At 45.5% G+C, this 20456-nt stretch overlaps 1 protein-coding gene across 1 annotated transcript in view; it reads left to right on the forward strand.

Annotated features, from left to right (window-relative positions):
* TRPC5 (transient receptor potential cation channel subfamily C member 5) overlaps positions 1–20456 on the forward strand; it is a 108469-nt gene that overhangs the window by 80837 nt on the left and 7176 nt on the right. Inside the window, exons 5-8 of the mRNA XM_020784301.3 lie at positions 644–783; positions 7450–7772; positions 13731–13926; positions 19621–19827. Of these exons, the coding sequence (XP_020639960.3) occupies positions 644–783; positions 7450–7772; positions 13731–13926; positions 19621–19827 (866 nt within the window). The remainder of the gene's footprint in view (positions 1–643; positions 784–7449; positions 7773–13730; positions 13927–19620; positions 19828–20456) is intronic.

A 20456-nucleotide genomic window follows, 5' to 3' on the forward strand; every position in this document is an offset into this window, starting at 1 on the left:
AGCCGCCTGCTTTTACGGTGAGGATTGTGGCTGAGTGAAAAAGAAACGGGACCTGGATGCAGATGGCGAGTTACATCCTCTTCCCTGCTCATCAAAAAGTCCTTGTTCTTTGAGCCACTGTGGCCTAGTTCTGCTACGACACTCAGCCTGTCACAAAAGTCAGAATGAGCTGGGGTCAAAAGAGTATCATCCCTATTCTCTGTGCCTGGCTAATCACTTAAGCAAAAGAGGTCTCTCTCTCTCCACTGAGAGTTAAACTGAAGCTTCTCCAGGCCGGATCTAATGATAGTCTCCTCTTTCATCTTTACATAAAAGATGGATTAAAAAGAAAAGTACGCTGGATACACGATTTGTCCAAAGACCTTCCTCAGTCTTGCATTCTGAAGCTCCAGCTCCATTCCTTGTTCTCAGGACTGTCCTTTTTTTAAATTTGAAGCCATATTTCATGTCCTGTCATAGTCTACAACTCTGAAGGCAGCGTCGTTGACTTTCTCGCAGGAAACAGCCTTGCCTTTTCCATTTTAATGGCCTTGCTGTTCCATTTAATTTGCTCTGCTTTGGTGCCCGGCCATGTGCATGAAATCTTCCCAAGGGAAAAAAAAATCAATAACAACAAAACCCAAAACAAATGTTCTTTCCGCAGGTTTTATTTGGGGAGAAATCAAAGAGATGTGGGACGGAGGCTTCAACGAGTACGTGCACGATTGGTGGAACCTGATGGATTTTGCCATGAACTCCCTCTACTTGGCCACCATCTCCCTGAAAATCGTGGCCTACGTCAAGGTACCAGAAATGTGGGACTTGTGGGTGGAGTGGTTCCAAAGTCACCAGCTGTCTCCCTCTTTACTTTTCGTCTCTTGTTTCGGTTGTGGTAAGGAATCTGTGACCAGCAACTTCCGTTCCCCTTGGGCGCAACCAATACGGCCAGTGAAATAGAGCAGTGCTCCTCAAACTTGAGTCCCCAGATGTTCTTGGACTCAAACTCCCAGGAGTCTTCGCCACCAAGCTGTGCTGGCCAGGATTTCTGGGAGTTGTAGTCCAAGAACACCTGGAAACCCAAAGTTAGAAACCACTGCTTTAGAGTGATGAGGTTTGTAGTCCATCATTTGGAGAGCCAGGTGCGCCTTTGAGTTAGGAGTATGGTCTACAACCAAGGCATTTAGTTGTTAACAGATCAGGGGCAAGGAGTTATCTGCTTCTTCCATTTCTGCCTTCATTTTCCAATACAATTTCTCCTCTTTTTTTCTCTTCCTTCCTTCTGCCATGCTTTGGTGTTATATCTGTAGCAGTGATTTTCAGGGTGTTTTGGACTACAAATCCTGTAGTTCTCCATTCTGGGAATTCTTGATGGACAGACAATTTACAGGCATCTAGAGTCATGCCTCGCTTAACTATTACCCTGTATAACGATGAATCCGCTTCACGATGATGTTTTTGTGATCATAATTGCGATTGCAAAACGATGTTTTAAATGGGGTTTTTTCGCTTTGTGAAGATTGGTTCCCTGCTTCAGGAACCAATTCTTCGCATTACGATGATCAAAACAGCTGATTGATGGGTTTTCAAAATGGTTGCCGGCTGCTCAAAATGGCTCTCCGCTGTGTTTTTGTACGGATTCCTCACTCTACAGGCACCGAAAATGGCCACCCCTATGGAGGATCTTCGATGGACAGTGAGTTTTTCAGCCCATTGGAACACATTGAACGGTTTTCAATGCATTTCAATGTGCTTTTTTATTTCACTTTACGACATTTTTACTCTACAGCGATTTCACTGGAACAAATTAATGTCGTTAAGCGAGGCACCACTGTAAATGTGACTGATCTGGGGAGAAGGCCTCTGCTGGGAAGCTTTGAGGCTGAACTAGGCTTTACTCCACTTGCTCAGAAAGAATTCTCCCATCTGTCACTGGGCAGGAACAGGAAGCTCAGGCAGAGCTAGGCCAAGTATAGAAGAATTATGGGGTTTGTAGTTTAAAAAAATCCAAACATTCCATTCCTAGAGCCAACCACAGTACATCCTTCACCAGGTTCCAAGCCTGATTAAGACAGGAAGAGAAGGGATACACCTCAGTGTTAGGTCACTGGGTTTGCATGTTTCCAGGTAACGCGATTCAGAGCAGTTTAAACAGGATCCGGCTAGATGCACAAACAGTTGCCCAGCACACAATAAAGCAGCATCCTTGATAAGTCCAAACCCTGGTTTGCACCAAGAGCAGATGTGAAGCTAAAAAATAAATTAAGGATAAGAATCATTCCCCGGGCTATCTCTCAATGTGTAAACCCTAGTTTCAGGAAGTTTATATCACACTGAAATCATGTCTCCCTAGAAATAAGTCTTGCATACATACGAAATGGAAAAATGGAGGAATTCTCTTGTATTTTTGTTTTCATTGTATATGTGTCCCCCGCCCACCCCCTTTTTTTTCTTTTTTGCTTTTATTGATGGATGGTACAGGAGGGCAATGGAAAGCTGCTTTTACGCTTTCTTAAAATGAACCATGAAATAACACACGAAGGCAGCTGCAGAAAGAAAAATCTCAAACCATTCCAGGCAGTGTTTATTAGGGAATTCTTCATCTCTCTCGAGCGTGGAGTTCTCTTTGTTGGCATTCTGAATCAAGAATCAAACCCAGTTCTGGCAGAATGTTCTGACAATGTCTTTTTGTGGGGCAGAGCGTGATGTGGACGGATACTGTGAACGATTCTCCCAAAGAGAGTCCAGAGTTCAGACTGCAAAAAAAATACGGCTCTCTGTTGGTTCCCGTCTCCGTCCTTTGGTGATCTAAAAATAACCATATGCTCCCATGGCTTTCTCAAACAAAATCTCCTGCCTTTTGTATTCATGAGGTTTCGGAGGATGTTTTTACCTTCAATATTATACTTGAACCCTTCCCCCATTTAAAAATGTTGCCATGTTTAAAGGCAGAGCTTATGCTTTGGATGGAAGAGGTATCAGGTTCAGTACTGGCATCTCCAGTTAAAGAGATCCAGTAGCAAGTGATGGAAAAGATCTCCCTCTGCCTGACATCCAGGAGAGCCACTCTCAGCCAGAGCAGGCATTTCAGGGCCAGATGGGCAAACCTGGACTGGTAAAGAGGCAAGGCCCTTTATTCCTTCCTCTTCCAATGCCACAAGGGGGAAACTAAGGGAAGTTCCTTAAGCCCCCAGCACGCTTGTAAGTTTAGGTGCTATTTTTGGAGAGCGTCCCATCTCATGTATCCACCCCTGTGACTTGTACAGTCACTAGGTCTCAGGGTTGCTGGCTGAAGTCTTAGGGAACTCCGGTGCTTTTGGAGGTCTCCAGGCAGGGAGAGAAATCTCAGCTCAAGCATGACCAGAGATGGCCTGTTTTGTGTGGGAGAGGTGCTTGAAAGCTAGGGTAGGGATCTGCCTCATTTCTCGGCTGGTCCCATGGTGGCCTGGTTCATGCATGGACGTTGCTCCGTCACCATCAGCCCAAGTCCATGCATCACTGGTGTTCTCTCTAGTCCAGTGGTTCAAAGCCTTGGGTCCCCAGAAAATCCTGGGCTAATAACTCCAGAAGACTTCACCCCTAGCTGTGCTGGCCAGGATTTCTGGGAGCTGTAGTCCAAGAACATCTGTAGTCCAAGAACCACCACCCCACTTTCTTTTCTCCTCTTCCATGGCTGAACAGAACTCAGGCCTCTTCTGGCACGTGGTTCCCGGTAGGGGACTCTCCTTTGCTTGCTTCATCTGTAGGATACGACAAGGGCCGACATCACAAGTAGCTACCTCTGATAGTTTAGGGCACAGGGGACGAGATGCTGCTTTCCTGGCCATGCTGTTCACAATATGACAGGGACGACCCAGAGAACTGACCAGACCATGCCCTTAGTCTTCTCTGTGAGCTTTTGAGGGGATACAGATGACCAAACCATGAGAATTTGTCCTGATTCTCTCATATATATATGGTTTTTCGCTAGGAGTCTTTGATGGTGAGCTCTTGTGAATTCCAGCGCTAATGCTGGATGCCGGCCTCGGGCAATCTTCTTCCTAAAAGCCTCTCGTCATTTTTCGTGCTGTTTTTTTCCTGCTGGCGCAGAGGCAAGAAACCGGGAGCCTGAATATTTTACAAAGAGGCAGAAAAGTGGCTTCAGGATAGGAAGGCAATGATATCAGTACTTCTGGCTGCAAAAGGGCTCTTCTGGAGGCCACTTCGAAGCCAAGAGGGTGCACACGGCGGAGGGTGTTCTTCTTGAACTGAAAGCTGGAGAAGTGGCTGCCACCAGAACATTTAGGATGGTGGTTTCTTTTCATTGTTCCTTGAACGGGTTGAGGAATCATCCCCTGGAATGCCAGAACCATGCAGGACAGAAAAGGAAGCATATTAGCCCTTGAATGCACCTCTTCCAACCATTCACAGATGCCAGACCAAGACGACTCACTCAATTCCTTGTTTTGCCATTTAAGCTGTCTTGAGAAAAAGAGACATCTTATTGAGGGTTTTCCCAGTCTCGTGAGATCCTTCAAATCAAAAGAAAACTATAAGAAGAGGGGCTTCTTTGCCCCCTGAAAATTTCATGTAATTTGCACAAAAAGCTTCTGTAACTTGCACAAAAAGTCTGCACAAAAATCTGAGTCCTTTGCCTTTAAAAAGCAAGGGTCGCACACACATGCAGAGCAAGCACAGAATGACTGGTGGATTCTTTAAAAAGATTGAAACAACCCATCTGATGCTTCTAGTCTTTAAAAGTCCACAGAACAATTTTACTATGTTTTTAATTCTGTTCTTTTTTAGTAATGTAACACATTGGGTCACTTTATCAGGAGAAAGGTAGACTATGAATAGGAGAAATAAATACAGAGATAACACATCCTTGAGTATGTGCAAAATGCGATGCCAGTGCAGCCAGCCAGTCCTCATATGCTGTATTTTCCGTGTATAAGACTATACTTTTGTCTAAAATCTTTAGACTAAAAAATGAGGGTCGTCTTATACACGGAAGTAAGCTGAGGACAGAACAAACACAAGTGGAGGGGAAAGCAGGGATCAAAGTGATCCTGCAGTGCTTTGATCCCTTCCCCCCTACACTTGCTAAGCCCCACCTAGATTTCTTAATTTGGGTTTAGAAAAGTGGGGGGCGTCTTATACATGGAAAAATACTGAGACATGGACTTTTTTTTGGTGGAAGGGCTCCTTATTCAGAACCCCATTTTGATGCGCCCGCTTTGACATTCACCAGAGTTTGGACATCTGCCCTGAGAGATCTGGCTTGAGATGAACAGAGCCACAACCCAGGGACACCAGAAGGATGTCTCATTGATTTTCTTTTCTTTTTTTAGGGGCCAATTAGAGTTTGCCCTTGAAATGGCCAAAGTGGGGGGGGGGGAGAGAGAATTATAGATCTAGGCAATCAAAAGACGACTTTGTCAAGTGTTCCTCTTTTCTGTGGAATGAAACATTGGCCACGAGCCACCAGCTTGGGGGAAGTTTGTCCCAAACAAACCCCCATCAAAAACAAAGCCATATTTGGGATTCCATTCTTCACAATTTCCTAAGCACACATTCCGTTCTGCGCTCCCAACAGCCATTTGAGGACTATGGGAAGAGTTAAAGCCAACATTTCTAAGAGCCTTCCACAAATCAAGTGAACTGAGTCTGTCTCTGTGATGTCTGCAGCCATAGAGAACATTTTGAAATGTCAGGAGCAATCAGAAGCTCTGTATTAGTGCATTTGGACAGAATTTCTGCTCTTCTGTACTTGGAGGATAATCTTTTTAAAAAAAAATCCTTGAAAAATCCTTGTTTTCCATCACTTGAGTTCACTTTGCAGTGGCCAAGGTCTTGCTGCCTAATGACCCATGGATGAGCATGATGGAGTTACTGGCAGGGCCAGATTGTTGATTGTTAAAGAGTTCCTGCTTTGATCCCAGTGCTCACACTGCTCGAGTGTGATAAAAACTGCTGGCATGTGAGCCATGCAAGCCCTGGATTCAAAGCAGGAGCTCTTTAATTCCTGGCAATCTCCTCTCGCTGGTGACATCATCACCCTTACACTTGCATAATTTATGCAAGAGGATTTTGAGCAGTGCTTTTCAAAAATGAGGGGAATTCCTCTTTCTTTTTTTCTCCCCCAAGTGGGGGGGGGGAAACCAAACCCTGAGGCATTCCAGTTTGAAAAATTCCCTGGGGATGTTGGAATTTGCAATCCAATAAAGCCAAAGAAAGGAAACCAAGTTGGGGGAGCCTGTTTAAAGCAAACGTATCTGCCTCAATGAAACAGGGTTCCCCCTCCCCCCATGCTCCTAGATTTTCTTTCTTGGATCTTTTGAAATTCAAACTTTCAGTGGGAAAAATGGAAAGATGGAAAAGCACACCATTTACCCACAATTTCAGCCAGTATCCCAACTCTTTGCAATGCCAGTCAACACTTAGATAAATCCTCTTAACTCAGGCGGTCTCTGCTGGAATTCAGCTGGATTTAGGGGTCTGTTATTACTGACTTTTTTTTACAGCCAGGGGTGGAGAGATGTCAGATTTTCTGCCTTGCCCAGAATCCCAGATTTGGGGTACCATAAACTTTGACTCGAGGGACAGACAAGGGGTATTTGATGGGCTGCGAAATATCTTTGACTGGTCCAGAACATAGCCTCCATGGTGTAGAAAAAGGGCTTATTTAATCAGAGCTAGAGAGTGGTCAGTTGCTTTGGTTGAAGAACATGGCGCTCATAACTGAGTTTTAAATACTTCTCAAAGGAAGTTCACCCCCCTCTCCAAACAAGGGCCATTTTGATGACTCTTCACAGCAACCACGAATAGCGTTTTCCTCAACAGTGCCAACAAGAAAGTGTAGAAAAAACTTTCCCTTCAGAGAGTATTCGGCCCACATCACTGACTTCTTCTGCCCAATGATAGAATGAAGAATTTTGGAAGACCGTTTCCACTGACATTTCCCCCCCCAGAAATTCAGAGGCGCTTTGGGAATGGGCAACCAAATTGGAAATTGTATTGGCCAGAATTTGTCAGCCAGTTTGTTGTTTAAAAAAAAACAAACAGAGAATGTATCATATGTAGGGCAGGCTTGGAGGGGGGGAAATATGTGACCCTCCAGATACTGTGCAACTGAAACTTACACCAGCCCTCGGTCGCATAGCCAAAGGAGAAAGATGGGAGCATTAGTCATACAACTTCCAGCGGGCCACACTTCCTCCAACTCTGCCCCACAAATAGCGGTGCATGGGTGAGAAAGCCACATTTATCAAGGGAGATGAAAGGGAAGGAGAAAACTCCCCTCGGCCCAAATAGATGGGACCCCTTCTGCTTAACATAATTTGTGGCACGCCAACGGATGCTGAGGTGTGCCTTCATGCGCCCGGGGTCTGTGTCAAATGCTGTGAGCGATGAAATGACGACCGTCTTTGCCGTTGACTGCCTGCAACCATTCACGTCTGTTCCTTTCCACCCCTCCCCTGTTATTTCTTGCAGTACAATGGTTCCCGGCCGAGGGAGGAATGGGAAATGTGGCACCCCACCCTCATTGCAGAAGCCCTGTTTGCAATATCAAACATTTTAAGCTCCTTGCGTCTCATCTCCCTGTTTACAGCAAATTCTCACCTGGGACCCCTCCAGATCTCTCTGGGACGCATGCTGCTAGACATCCTCAAGTTCCTATTTATTTACTGCCTGGTGCTGCTAGCTTTCGCCAATGGACTCAACCAGCTTTATTTCTATTATGAAACCAGTGCCTCTGAAGAGCCCAACAATTGCAAGGGGATCCGATGCGAGAAGCAGAACAACGCCTTCTCCACGTAAGGCCCTCCGTCTCTTCTGTCCTTGTCTTCTCTGTCTGTCTCTTTTTCCCTTTCCCGACCTTTGCATGTCGGCCGTCGTTGCCACGAACAGCCCTGTATTTCTTCCTCGCCCGGCGTCAGCCTGGATGTCAGGGTTATGTAAGCCTGGCTCATGAGTGATCTCAGGCAGACCTGCTGCAACATGACAAAGTAGGGCTCGAAGCTTCGAGCAGACAGTCAGGAGGGTGTTGGGACTATCCATCTCTGGAACTCTAATGCCTGCCATTAGTATTTGCCAGTCATAAGAAGAAGAAGAAAAAACCCACAAAGGCTCAGAGAATCTCAACAAGCTGACTCAGAGAGTCCGTATCTGCCCAAGTGTTCAGAGTCCCGCTCCAGCCAAATTCGTAAAACAATTGTGTCATGAGAACACTCTTTACATTCCTACAGGGAGAAGTCGGGGAGAGCAAAAGGAGGGAGGGTCGGACAAATTGCACAAAGTTGTTGCTCATAAAAAATCGGGGCACTGTCTTTGACAGGATGAAAGGGTTGCTTAGCAAGGATTCTCGTCCTTTGAACATGTGAACATCTCATGTTCTAATGAGACGACAGGCCCTTCAAGTCTTGCCTGGTCGAGACCAGAACTCAACTTATCCTAACCTCCTGTTTCCAAAAGTTGAAAGAAAGATAGAGGATTTTTTTTTCTCTTGATGCAAAAATTAGTGTCTATCCACAGGGCAGACATCTGAAGAAACACCATCATATCCTTGTTGCTATTAAGGAGGGGATTTTCAGATTTGCTGGGGCTATAAATCCCATCGTTCTCCATTCTGGGAGATCGATCTGACAAACAGGCACCTTACAGACACTCAAATGGGGCTCGCCTGGGAGAAAAGCCTTTTCACGTTCCCGGGGGTTACAACAGCCGAAGTCCGATAAACCAGTCCAGGGTCAAGAATACCAAGAATGCAAAGCCAATGTCCATAAATCAACTCACAGAAGGAAGTCCAGTGTCAAAGTCCAGAGTCCGATACACAGCGTAGTCCAGAGTCAGAGTCCGAAGTCCAATACCGGCGTAGTTCAAGGGCAGAGTTCAGAGTTCAGGGTCAGGAACACTATACAAGAAACCAAGGTTTTGACTCTTTGCTTCCACAGAATTTCTGGCTTCACTGGGAGCTGTTTTATAGTAAAACAGCTCCTTGAGCTGCTGGAAAGCTTTCTATCCTGTTAATACTCAGGACTAGATGCACGTAGGTTTCTGTGAACAGCCTTTGAGCGATCCTCTGATCTTCTGGTCCTAAGTCTTTCCTGGAGCCTGCCTCAAAGCCTGTCTGCTATGGAAGGAGAATCTGGAGGCGGTTCAGGTGTTTCTGATCTCTCCACATTCTCTTCAGCCACAGTTAACCCTTCGGGTTCCAGGTCTTCGGAAGCACTCATGACAGGCCTCAACTGAGAGGCTTTGGGGCTCAGCTCGGCCTAGCTCTGCCCAATCTTCCTGTCCCTGCCCCAGGGCTAGCTGGGAGCTTTCTTTCTGAACAGGAAGCTAGGCAGAGCTAGGCCTAGCTTATTCTCAGAACAAGGATCAACATTGAGCCAGCTACCAGAGACCTGGATTGAACTCAGGTTGTGAGCAGAATCTTCGCTGCAGTACTGCATTTTAACTACAGTGGTGCCTCGCTTAACGTCGTTAATTCGTTCCAGCGAAATTGCTGTAGATCAAAAATGTTGCAAAGCGAAAATAAAAAACCCATTGAAACACATTAAAACCTGGTTAATGCGTTCCAATGGGCTCAAAACTCACCATCCAGCAAAGATCCTCCATACGGCGGTCATTTTCAGCGCCTGTATAGCGAGGAATCTGTCCCTAAGCACATTTTGAGCAACCGGCGGCCATTTTGAAAACCTGACGATCAGCTGTTTTGATCGTCGTAATGCAAAGAATCGGTTCCCGAAATAGGGAACCGATCATCATGCAGCAAAATTCCCCCATTTAAAACATCATTTTGCGATCACAAAAACATCATCATGAAGCGGATTCGTCGTAATGCGGGGTAATCGTTAAGCGGGGCACAACTGTACTGCCACCAATAGGGTTCTGACACACTTCTGTTTTATTTCATTCATTCAAGGAGGGGTGTAATTCCAGAGCACATGGTAGCTGCAGCCTGGAGCTACCCCAAAGTCTGGAAGGTTTATTTTGAGAACTATAGCACCCAGAATTCCTTGAGTAGCAAAGTCAGTGGCTGTCCTGGAGAATTCTCCCCAAAAATAGGGAACTTCTCAAATCTCTGGACGTGCTACCATGTAACCATTTGGCTTGAAGCCTCACTTTTCAGGGCTGCTATTTGAGGAAAGGAAGCAATTATTTTGGAAAGATTAAAGATGGGGGTGGGGGAGAGAAATACAGCGGAAATATATAGGGGACTATTTGACAGGAGCGACAACCGGTGGCTTGATGGTGGCCTTTCAACACACAGGCCAGCAAAAAGCCACGAAACAAAACACAAGGGGAGGAAATGACATCAAGTTCGGGAGCGTGAAGGGGCTTGGGTTCTAGGAAGAGAGCGTCATGGGAAACAAAGGAGCTGCGGGGGTTGTTACCATTAAAGCGGTCGTCTCTTTACCAGCAAGAAGGAACGCCAGGCAATTGTACTTTCCTTGGCGCCTGGCCTCAGATGTCTGCTCTCCCTCATCTTAAAAGCCGAAGCAGTCATTAAGAACACTCAGGTGCCAAGCGTCATTATGCTCTTTGAACAGACGCTCAGCGGGAGCAACTTGCTAAGAACCTAAGAACACGCAACCTGCAAAACAAGGAATTATGTCTGCACACCGGTGTGAAGGAGTGGCCTTGGAACAGATTAGCCATCGGCCCACGATGCCGCTTTGCATTTTGCTCCATTTAAGTCATCCTTCACAGAAGGGCCTCGGTACAGGGTGGTTTGCCTCAGATCCTCTCATTCTGCTGAGGAGCAGGTCCGTAAGACAGTCAATAGATCTTGTGGAAGAGACCACACAGCGACCGACTGTTCTTCTGGGGAGAACTGCTGAAAAGAGGATGCTGTCATCAGGCTATTTCTCATTGCTTTCCAAGGATGGGCTTAATCACTTCAGAAACGAGCGAGCTTTTCCGAGGGCTCCGAGACGAGGGGGAGGTCAGTCTGCGAAAAATCCGAGTGTTATGGTTTAGCCTCCCTGTTCTTGGCAAGTTGTCTCTTGCTTTGATGCTCCATCTGGAAAATATATTTGCAAAGGAGGGCGGACCGCAGCATTAAACACAGCAGGGAAATGGAATAACGCGTGGAAACACTGGTGTCCCCATCCGATCCCCTCCGTCACTGGCCATCCACAACGTGAAGGACCACTTCACCCAACACTGTAGCTGGATGTTTGCCTAGTCTTGTGGCATCAAACCATAGGGTCAAATATGGAGGAAAGAGGGGCTCAAAATGGCCCCTTACTGTTTTCAGAGGTGGCAAACACTGGGTGTCCAGTCTCTAATCCTGAGAGTGGACAGAGGTGGCTCCATGACCGTTAAGGATGGAGAATCCAGACCTGGGTACAATTTCCTTGTCTAAATACAACTCCCAGAATCCCTTAGCCACCACAACCATTGGGCATGTTGGACAAAGGATTATGGGAGCTGTAGTTTTAAAAAAGGAGCCTTTCTGTGATCCGACGTAACTCGTTCTTTATTTAAAAAAATATTGTAGCATGGAATCTTAGTTCAATAATGAAGTTCATATATGCTACAGAGTGTGACCTTCACGAGGGCTCTAACTGTAGTTCTTTGGGCTGCAAAATATTTCTCTGCTGTCATTCCTGGATCTAGGAAGGAAGGGGCTGTTTTTAACAGTGCTCTCTCTCTCTCTCTCTCTCTCTCTCTCTGTGTGTGTGTGTGTGTCTGAGAGAGAGAGAGAGAGAAGTGTGGCTGAAAATGGGAACAGATTTTCTTCCTCAACCCCACAAAAGCAGACCTCTGTTGAAATGAGTTCTGACAGTCTTTGCTTTGGATTCTTTAGAAGGCAGCTGGAATATATATATATATATATATTATCCTGCTGGAAGTCTAGAAGGACAGTTCGTTCCTGTGCTTGGTTAAGTACATGTTGAGTTAGACTTTGCACTGTACTGCAAACCCATGGAACTATACTCACATTGGCTGAATTTACGGCAGCTCCTCTGATTTTGTATCCTCTGTTTACGATGCTAACGAATGCTGGAGGCCAAACGAGAACGTGAGATAGGTCAGTGACGGCTTTGATCATCTGGATCAAATCTCTTCCATGCGGGTGAGGAGCTTTGGATGGGATCAGAGGTGGTGTGGACCTCCCTTCTCCAGGCTGTTTTCTTCTTCTGCTGCTGCTGCTGCTGCTGGATCTAAACCACCCTGTTGCCTGAAGCTGCTTTCAGCCTTCAGAGGAAAATTACAGAGGCTAGAAAGCCGTGGAGGCGGCAGGATGACCTGGAAACAATGCAAGTTAACCTCTTTCAACCCACCCCAACATTGATGCCCTGATAAAGTCCCTTTTGCTTTGAGAAACAAAATATCGGGAAGATCTCCATGTAGAACTTGCTTCCATCCCGTTATTTATTTATTATTTGACCGTTGCTTTGCGTGACACTGAAAAGATCTAGAGGAGAAAAGGGAAGGCTGGCAACATTCAGCCCTTTCCCAGGGCACTAAGAAGAAAGAAAGAAAATAATAATCATACATCACCTCTGCTGAGGATGATTCAATTCCAAATGGACGGATTCATACTCATGGCCAGTCTGTTTGAGATTAGACCCAAAGGATATATCTGAGGACAATGGTTTTAACGCGTGAACCCATGCTAGCTTTGAGGTGGAAAGATTTTCTTCTAGGGAGCTTAGAGGGCTGGATGTGGAGAAGGAAAGATTTTTAAAAAAATTATTATGGTCCGGTTGCCACAGTTCAGGAAGACCTAAATGTATCTAGACAGAAGTCAAAAAGCACTCTCCTGGTTCTAAATTTTACTTAATTTCTAGGAAAGTTAACTTCTTCATCGTGCATGCTACTGAGTTTGTAGGAATGCAGAGGTGCTACTTCAAATCAAGCCAAACCATGTCATTTTGTGGATGACATTTCTTCTGTGGCTACATTGGACCCATTGAATGACTGATTATCCTTCTCTCTCTCCTCTCCTCTCTCTCAGCTCCCCTCTTTCCTCTCCTCTCCTCATCTCTCTATCTAGACTGCACTGGATCACTCAAATGACCTATTTGTCTAGTTGGCTATCCATGAGACAAGAGGGTGTTGTGGTTAGAAAGCTGGAGTGGGGGACTTGGGCGATCCAGGTTTGAGTCGCCACTGAGCCATGGAACTCATTAGACCTCCTTGGATCTTGTGCTCCCTGCCAGCATAGACTACTCCACAGGGTCGTTGCGAGGGGAACATCGAAGAGAACCATGTACACCACCTTCAGCAATATATAAAACTAACTGTTAAATGGGCAAATAAATGACCATATCTATCAAGTTCTACCATGTTTCTCCGAAAATAAGACAGGGTCTTATATTAATTTTTGCTCCAAAAATGCATTAGGGCTTATTTTCAGGGGATGTTTTATTTTATTTTCATGGACAACCATCTACATTTATTCAACTGCAGTCATGTCATCATCTTCTGGTTGCTGCACAAGGGGGGAGGGTGGGGTTTCACTTAACTGGGGCTTATTCGGGGGGTAGGGCTTATATGATAAGCATCCTGAAAAATCCTACTAGGGCTTATTTTCAGGTTAGGTCTTCTTTTCGGGAAAACAGGGTACAGCAGAGCTAACCAACGAAGAATTGATGGATGGATGGATGGATGGATGGATGGATGGATGGATGGATGGATGGATGGATGGATGGATGGATGGATGGATGGATGGATGGATGGATGGATGGATGGATGGATGGATGGATGGATGGATGGATGGATGGATGGATTAATGAATGTCTTTGTTTGTTCTGCAGGCTCTTTGAAACTCTACAGTCTCTCTTCTGGTCTGTGTTTGGTCTGTTGAATCTCTACGTCACTAACGTGAAAGCCAGACATGAATTTACAGAATTCGTGGGGGCCACCATGTTTGGCACATACAATGTCATCTCCCTTGTGGTCTTACTAAACATGCTTATTGCAATGATGAACAACTCCTACCAGCTTATTGCAGTAAGTGAATTGGCTGTGTTTCTGGTTGCCACTGTGTGCTTGCCTTCTCTCTCTCTCTCTCTCTGTCTCTCTCTGTGTGTGTGTCTTGGTGACAACACAGAAGGTCAGCCAGTCAGCCAAGCACACACCTGTCTTCTCCTACCATCCTGAAGAATGATGGTCTTTCTAATCCACCCCTTCCTATGTATTTTCGCTCCAATGCCTTGTTCCATGCTTTCTCATATGCTATCGGTTTCTAAACACTCTTTCAGTGGTTGTGTACTTGAACAACCTGTATTGTGAAGTGGCAGAGGCTGTGACCTTTAAGTCCCTTACTCGATTATTTTCTTTGTTGTGAAGGATAAACAAAAGGAAGGAGCATCTCAATGCCTTGCATGTCTAAACACCGTCATTGGCTGCTGTAAGATGTCCTGACAGCCACCAACTCAGATGGCTTTAAAAGGAAATCATCCTGGGGGAATAAGGCCATTTAGAAGGGAATAGGATGTGCTAATTTGTGGCTGCATGAGTTGAGGGGTGAATTCCAGATCCAGCTAAGCTATTCTGCTGCCTGAGATGAACCACCTTATAAAGCTGCCCTCTTCCCTGTTAAACCCTTAGCCCATCTAGAGCTGCGTTGTCAACATTCACTGGATGTGGCTCTTCAGGGATTCAGTCACGACGCCTCTTTTCCTGCTGCTTCCCAGATTTCTCCGATTAGTGTCTTTCCCAAGAAGTCTGCCAGAGCACAGCAGGGAGCTTGAAGCAGCAGAGTACAAATCTATGGATTCCTTAGGATAAATCCATAATGGTTAAGCGGTAGCCAACGGAGATAACGGTCTTGTGCAGGCACATCTAGAGAATTATAAGCATCCCGTCTTCCCCTCTGAACAAGGATCTTTAAAAATCCCTGCATTGTTTCCTAGCTTCTTAGTTGCCCTTTCTGAGTTCTTTACCTCTCATTTCATCCACTGGCACTAGGGATGACTCAAGACATTTGGCTCCCCAAGGCAAAGAACTGGCGGTTGCTCTCTCTCATTCCATGTACAAATGGACTGGGACCTTTATCTTCAACAATGGAAGAGGGGTAGGATCATTCTACTTTCTTGAAGCAGGAAGCTAGTTTAGGTATACAGGATAAGCCAATCCTGCTGCCACCACCCCCCCACCGGCCACCTGAGATACCCTCCTCGGTCTGCCCAACGTTAGGGCTGAATCCGAATGGCAGGATACAGCTTGGGTTCATGAAGACTGTTCCTTAACCTTCATACAAACTGCTGGATAGCTTACTGCTTTAGATCTCTGGCTACAGCCCCAGAGGTTGGGAGTTCGATTCCCCCACGGTGCCTCCTTGGCAGGGGCTAGACTAGATGACCCATAGGGGCCCTTCCAGCTCGGCCGTTCTAAGACTATATTATATATTGTAGTACAATGGCGATAGAGAGGAGGTGAACAAAAAACACAGCATGACACAGCAAACATTCCTTAAGGGGGAAAGGCCGGTTTTCTGAAGTGCAAGAGAAAGAGAGAGAGAGATTCTCCCCTTTTTGAACAAAGCTATTTTAAACCTCAGTAGCCGTCTACTCTCCTTGGGGGACCTTCAGGCAACACCATGATTGATCGTCTCAATGCACTGAGCTGCACTGCCCCCCCCTCCACCTTTTCTTGCTTCAAAATATATAACCGTCATTCAATCACAGATATCAGGGCCTCCCATTAGAAGAGAAAGGGGGGAAGATACCCACTTCTGGGCTTGAGTGTGGAACCTGGCCCTGGAGGCGGTGGAACTGAGCCTGGGAGCTGAAATCAGGGCATGCCATTCCACCATCGCCCACCCCAGAAGGTTGCTCAGGGGGCTTTCTGCCCAGATGAACTTCCTGGCTTCAATACCTTTTAAGACACAGTGGAGGTAGCTTTGCTGGATGGGTGCAGGTGACATACACCCCGATGACCCAAAAAAAGCAGGGCAGGCTCCACCGTGTTCTGGAAGCCAACAGACGTTGTGCATGCGATGGTGCAGAATGGCGTGTCTTGTTTTGCCAGCTTCCACCTAATTATATCTCACCTGTGGGCTCGAAACAAGAATTTTCATATGCATGAGCTGTTTGCTGAGCTTCCACGTGGAGACAGACGGCGCATGCTGTAATTTGCTTGAGCCATGGGAAGAAGTAAATCTGGGATAACACACATACTTTCTCTCTCGTGCAAACATGCAGACATAAACTGGAAGAAGAAGGTAGACGTTAACTGCAGTGTACCCAACCTAGAGGTCTGGCACATTTATACAAGAACCAGAGAAAATAGATGGAGGGGGGGAGAGAGAGAGAGAGAGAGATGGAGATGGATGGTAAAATGATTAAACTTTCCTTTCCATCCTAAATGAAATGCATATAAGATTTCTGATTTAGTTATTTAAAAAATGGTGTTTCACTGATGGCTTCTGCCATGTTGGGATAGAAATATATGCACATTCTTCAGCAGTCTTCTCCTTGCTTGTGAGACAGCTGAAATGTTATCCGTCCATCTCAACACCAGCTTGTATTTTTGTGAGAATGACTTTTACGTGGGTTGCAAATTATGCCTGTTGCGCAAAGTGAGCCAACTGCAATAGCTGTTGTCTTCTTGCATCCGCTTTTAAACATGAGAAGTCTTGAATGGGTTGCTTGTATCTCATGGAGCCATTGGCTGGTCCCTCCTTGCTGGGTGTGTCCTTTGTCAGGGAAAAGATACTTGTGTTGCATAGAGATTTTTGGGGGAATGGAAAGGAGGAAATCCTGGTTCTTTTATCCTTGTACTCGGGGTGAGAAATTTGACAAACGTTCGTCGGACTTCCCACCTCATTGAGAATATTTATTTTACTTCCTTCTTCAAAATATTTCCCTTGCCTTTCTCCCAAGGAGGCTTACATTGCTACATCAATATTTAAAGATAACATTGAGTATACAAAGGCGGCTTACATTTGAAGCTACACACAACAAATATACAAATGCTAAAAGGAGCAAACAAAATACTGCACTAAAGTGTGGTCAATAAAAGCAGCACCAAAAAACACATTCAAAGTAGTAAGGCACAGTGATCCATTTAAGAACCCCATTCAGGCAGCCAGTTATTAAGCTCGTCTGAAGAGGAAGCTCATTTTGCCTGAGTTTCTGGTGGGAGGGAGTTCCAAAGTCTGGGAGCAGCCACAGAGAAGGCTCTTGTGTCTCCACCAGATGCACCTGTGAAGGTGGCGGGACCAGGGAAAAGGTCTCTCCAAATGATCTCAACGCCGGTCCTCGAGATTGCTGTTTATGTAAATTTACTAGGTTTTCTTCATGTACCTACGCTTGTACCAAGTCGCAAGCAAACTGGCTTCCTGTAAGTGCTTTGGTAACAGGAGCGAAGCTGTGATATCCATAAGAAGCAACAACGGAGGTTACGCTAGGGCATCCTCTCACCCCTGAGTCAGACCTGACAAGCGAAATTAATGTTCTCTGTAGCAGCAGAATTAATTAAGGAAAATAAGAGACAGACGGGGAAAAGCCAGCTCTGCCTGCCTCTCCCACATCCCTTTGCAAACATTTCTCCCTTTTCTCCTAATCCTGAAACTCAGAGCTATATAATTAAAGAGATTTTCCTGGAAAAAAATGACCCATTGCTCAATGGAAGAGCTAAAAATAAGACAGAGGAGGCATAATCTACTCCAGCTATTGCTTATTCCGGTTGCGAGAATCAATGTGTTTGGACACCGACAGTTTTTCCAAATGTTGAGACAGCCACAGAGATGCTGAAGGCTAGAAAATTCAAGGAAACTAGAGCTGATTTACCCCCTTTTCGACTCCTGTTATGTAGTATACAACGAGAGGCTTCCAGGGTAGAGTTTCTATTGCTTAATCGGACCACGGGAGAGATCGGACACCGATCGAGGGGATACACAAAGGTTTTGGCCACCTTCCCCCCCCCCCCCGATCCCGAATTCCTTTCAGGTGCTTTCAAAGGACCATCGAAATGCATGCCTTCAAAGCAGAACGCATTTCAGTTCAATTTGGACAGATCAAAAACTGCCTTGGCCTTCTGGCCTTCTTATGTCAGAGGATCTTAGCGAACAGAATAAAAATGATAACCACTGGCTCTAGGCAGCTCCCTCGCAAAGATACACACCTTCCCAAGCAAAGCTTGGGGGGAATGTTTCCTTTTAGATGATAATTCCCAGTCGCCTGGTAGTTCCGAAAAGTAACTTTTTTGAGCTCGCTCCAGAGGTCCCAAGCTTCTTGGATAGCAAGCCTTCTCCTTCCATCACCGTTTTGTTTTAGGAGACTTTTAAGAAATCAGAATATTTCACATAACCCAAATCCAGAGCAAAGTCCTGAGCGGAAGAGAATCCAGATTTTAATTAGACATTCCAAGCTAGTTGAGGAAGATCTCTCTGTCCATCTAGTCATCTGTCCATCGATCCATCCATCTACTGCCCATCTTTCTTCCAGTAAAGGATCACAGAGCCTTCTGCGTGTGACTCCCATCTTGTGGAACAGAGTTACGATTTTGTTACCCGAAGTCACGATATTCTTATCCCCATTTGTACATGATGGATATTAAAGGGGAAAGGTGTGAGTCTGAGGAAGAGGGTTCGTTTCGCAACCTAAAAACCTGGTTGTATAAGTTCCTCTCCGTTCCTCTCACTCCCACCATGATTCAGGAGTCCCCCAGCCACTTGGAGGTGGAACTTTTGAGGTGCAAGAGTCGAGATCCTGGCCTGGGGAAAAGCTAGAGTTCGGTCGTAGATCTTGAAGGGATGTTCAAACCTCGGCATCTAGGTAGAACTGAGAAATATTTTCACCTGAAAAGCCAGAGATGCTACTGGAGGATTTAGAGGAGATCAAACAACAGTGGAGGATTTGAGGGCTGATTTTTCTGCTCCAGGATCCTCAGACAGCCACACAAAACTCCCCCTCTCTACCCCTGAAAAAGATAGAAAAATGAGAACACAGAAACCCAGAGGCAACCAGAGGTTCATTTTTTCATTTTGTTCCGTCCCATTTGCAGGGGATGTTTAAAAGAGAGTGTCTGCCTGCTGGAAGTAATTTCCCCTTTCTCGCTGAGGACAGCAATGTCAGACCAGAGGAAGGGAATCTGGTGTAGCAACGGCATGCAGACATGTTGCCCATACCTCTGTAGGCGTTACTGAGGAATAGCGAACCCACAAAGCCAAAGGCCACCTCCTATGCATTCAAACCTCCCTCCTTCCATTTCTGTCAAATTTCATGGGCCATTAACCAAGTTGTTTGGCCAGCTGCCATTGCTGATGACATCATTCCCCTTATGCAGGCGTAGCTGTACAACAGGATGGCAGCCATAGTTTGCAAACTGCTCCAAGGGTCTTGCTGGTTGGTCTGTACATAAATATTTTGGGTAAATAAAACAAACAAATTACCCAGCTATAACCCCCGTAACCCTGTTTTCCCCTCCAGCTACAGTTACTCTGTTAGTTGATGGTGGAAATCCAGTTGCTAAGCCTAGTAAGTTGCACTAGAGTAAGTCCACTGAATCAGTGGGGATTTGGTGAGTCAACTCCCCTGCAATTCCCATTGATTTAAATGGGTTTACTCTAGTTGCAAGTTACTATGCAAAACAACAAGATTTCAGCCAATGTGAGGATGATTTAATGGTGCCCCCAAATCCATCATTCTTTATAACCCTTTCTCATTGTTGTTTTTTTGACCATCTCCGCCTACCCAGGACCACGCTGATATCGAATGGAAGTTTGCACGCACAAAGCTATGGATGAGCTACTTTGACGAAGGGGGCACTTTGCCCCCTCCGTTTAACATCATCCCCAGCCCCAAGTCATTCTGGTATCTCTGTAAGTGGATCCACAAGGAGCTGTGCCCCTCTCAGGACCCAGAGGATGATGAGAAGAAACACGAGAATCTGAAGACATTCACGGTAAGGAGAAAACGGGGGTCATAAATGCCATGGAAGAAGCTCTGGCCTCACCTTTCCTTCCTTGCTTTTCAGGGTCAAACTAGATGATAAGTTTAGGATTTTTTTTTAAAGAAAAAGAGAAAAGGCTCCTATAATACTTTAAAATTCTATGGGCCTCTTTGCTTATGATTGATGAATCTTGCAAAAACAGCTTCACAAAAGAAGCCTTTTCTTATTTGCATTCATATACGAGACGTGAATATTATAACAACAACAAAATGCTACGATCTGTGTGCCCAAGCCCTCTGCAACAGCGCTGATGCAGGAGTCGCTTGTAGAATTTGCTCAGTTTGTAGAAATTGCAGAGTTTAATGTCCCTTTAGTTTGAAGGTCAGGCAAAATATCTCAATATATTTTTCTCCATTGGCTTGGGTATCCATAATGCAGGAAGATCTTCTGAGTGGCCAGGAGCACAATATTTATTGAATATTTAATTTATTTACTGGAAGGTTTATTTATTTATTGAAAAAAAAAATCCACGTATAGCCAAAATCGTGCTATTCAGACCCATGCAATTCAAGGGAGGAGTGTATTTCTAAATGCAGGTTTTAGAGAGGGGAAAAAAAACATCCAGAAGCTTCTGTTTCTTT

Source organism: Pogona vitticeps, chromosome 11 (genome assembly GCF_051106095.1).
Source record: "Pogona vitticeps strain Pit_001003342236 chromosome 11, PviZW2.1, whole genome shotgun sequence".
NCBI lineage: Eukaryota > Metazoa > Chordata > Lepidosauria > Squamata > Agamidae > Pogona > Pogona vitticeps.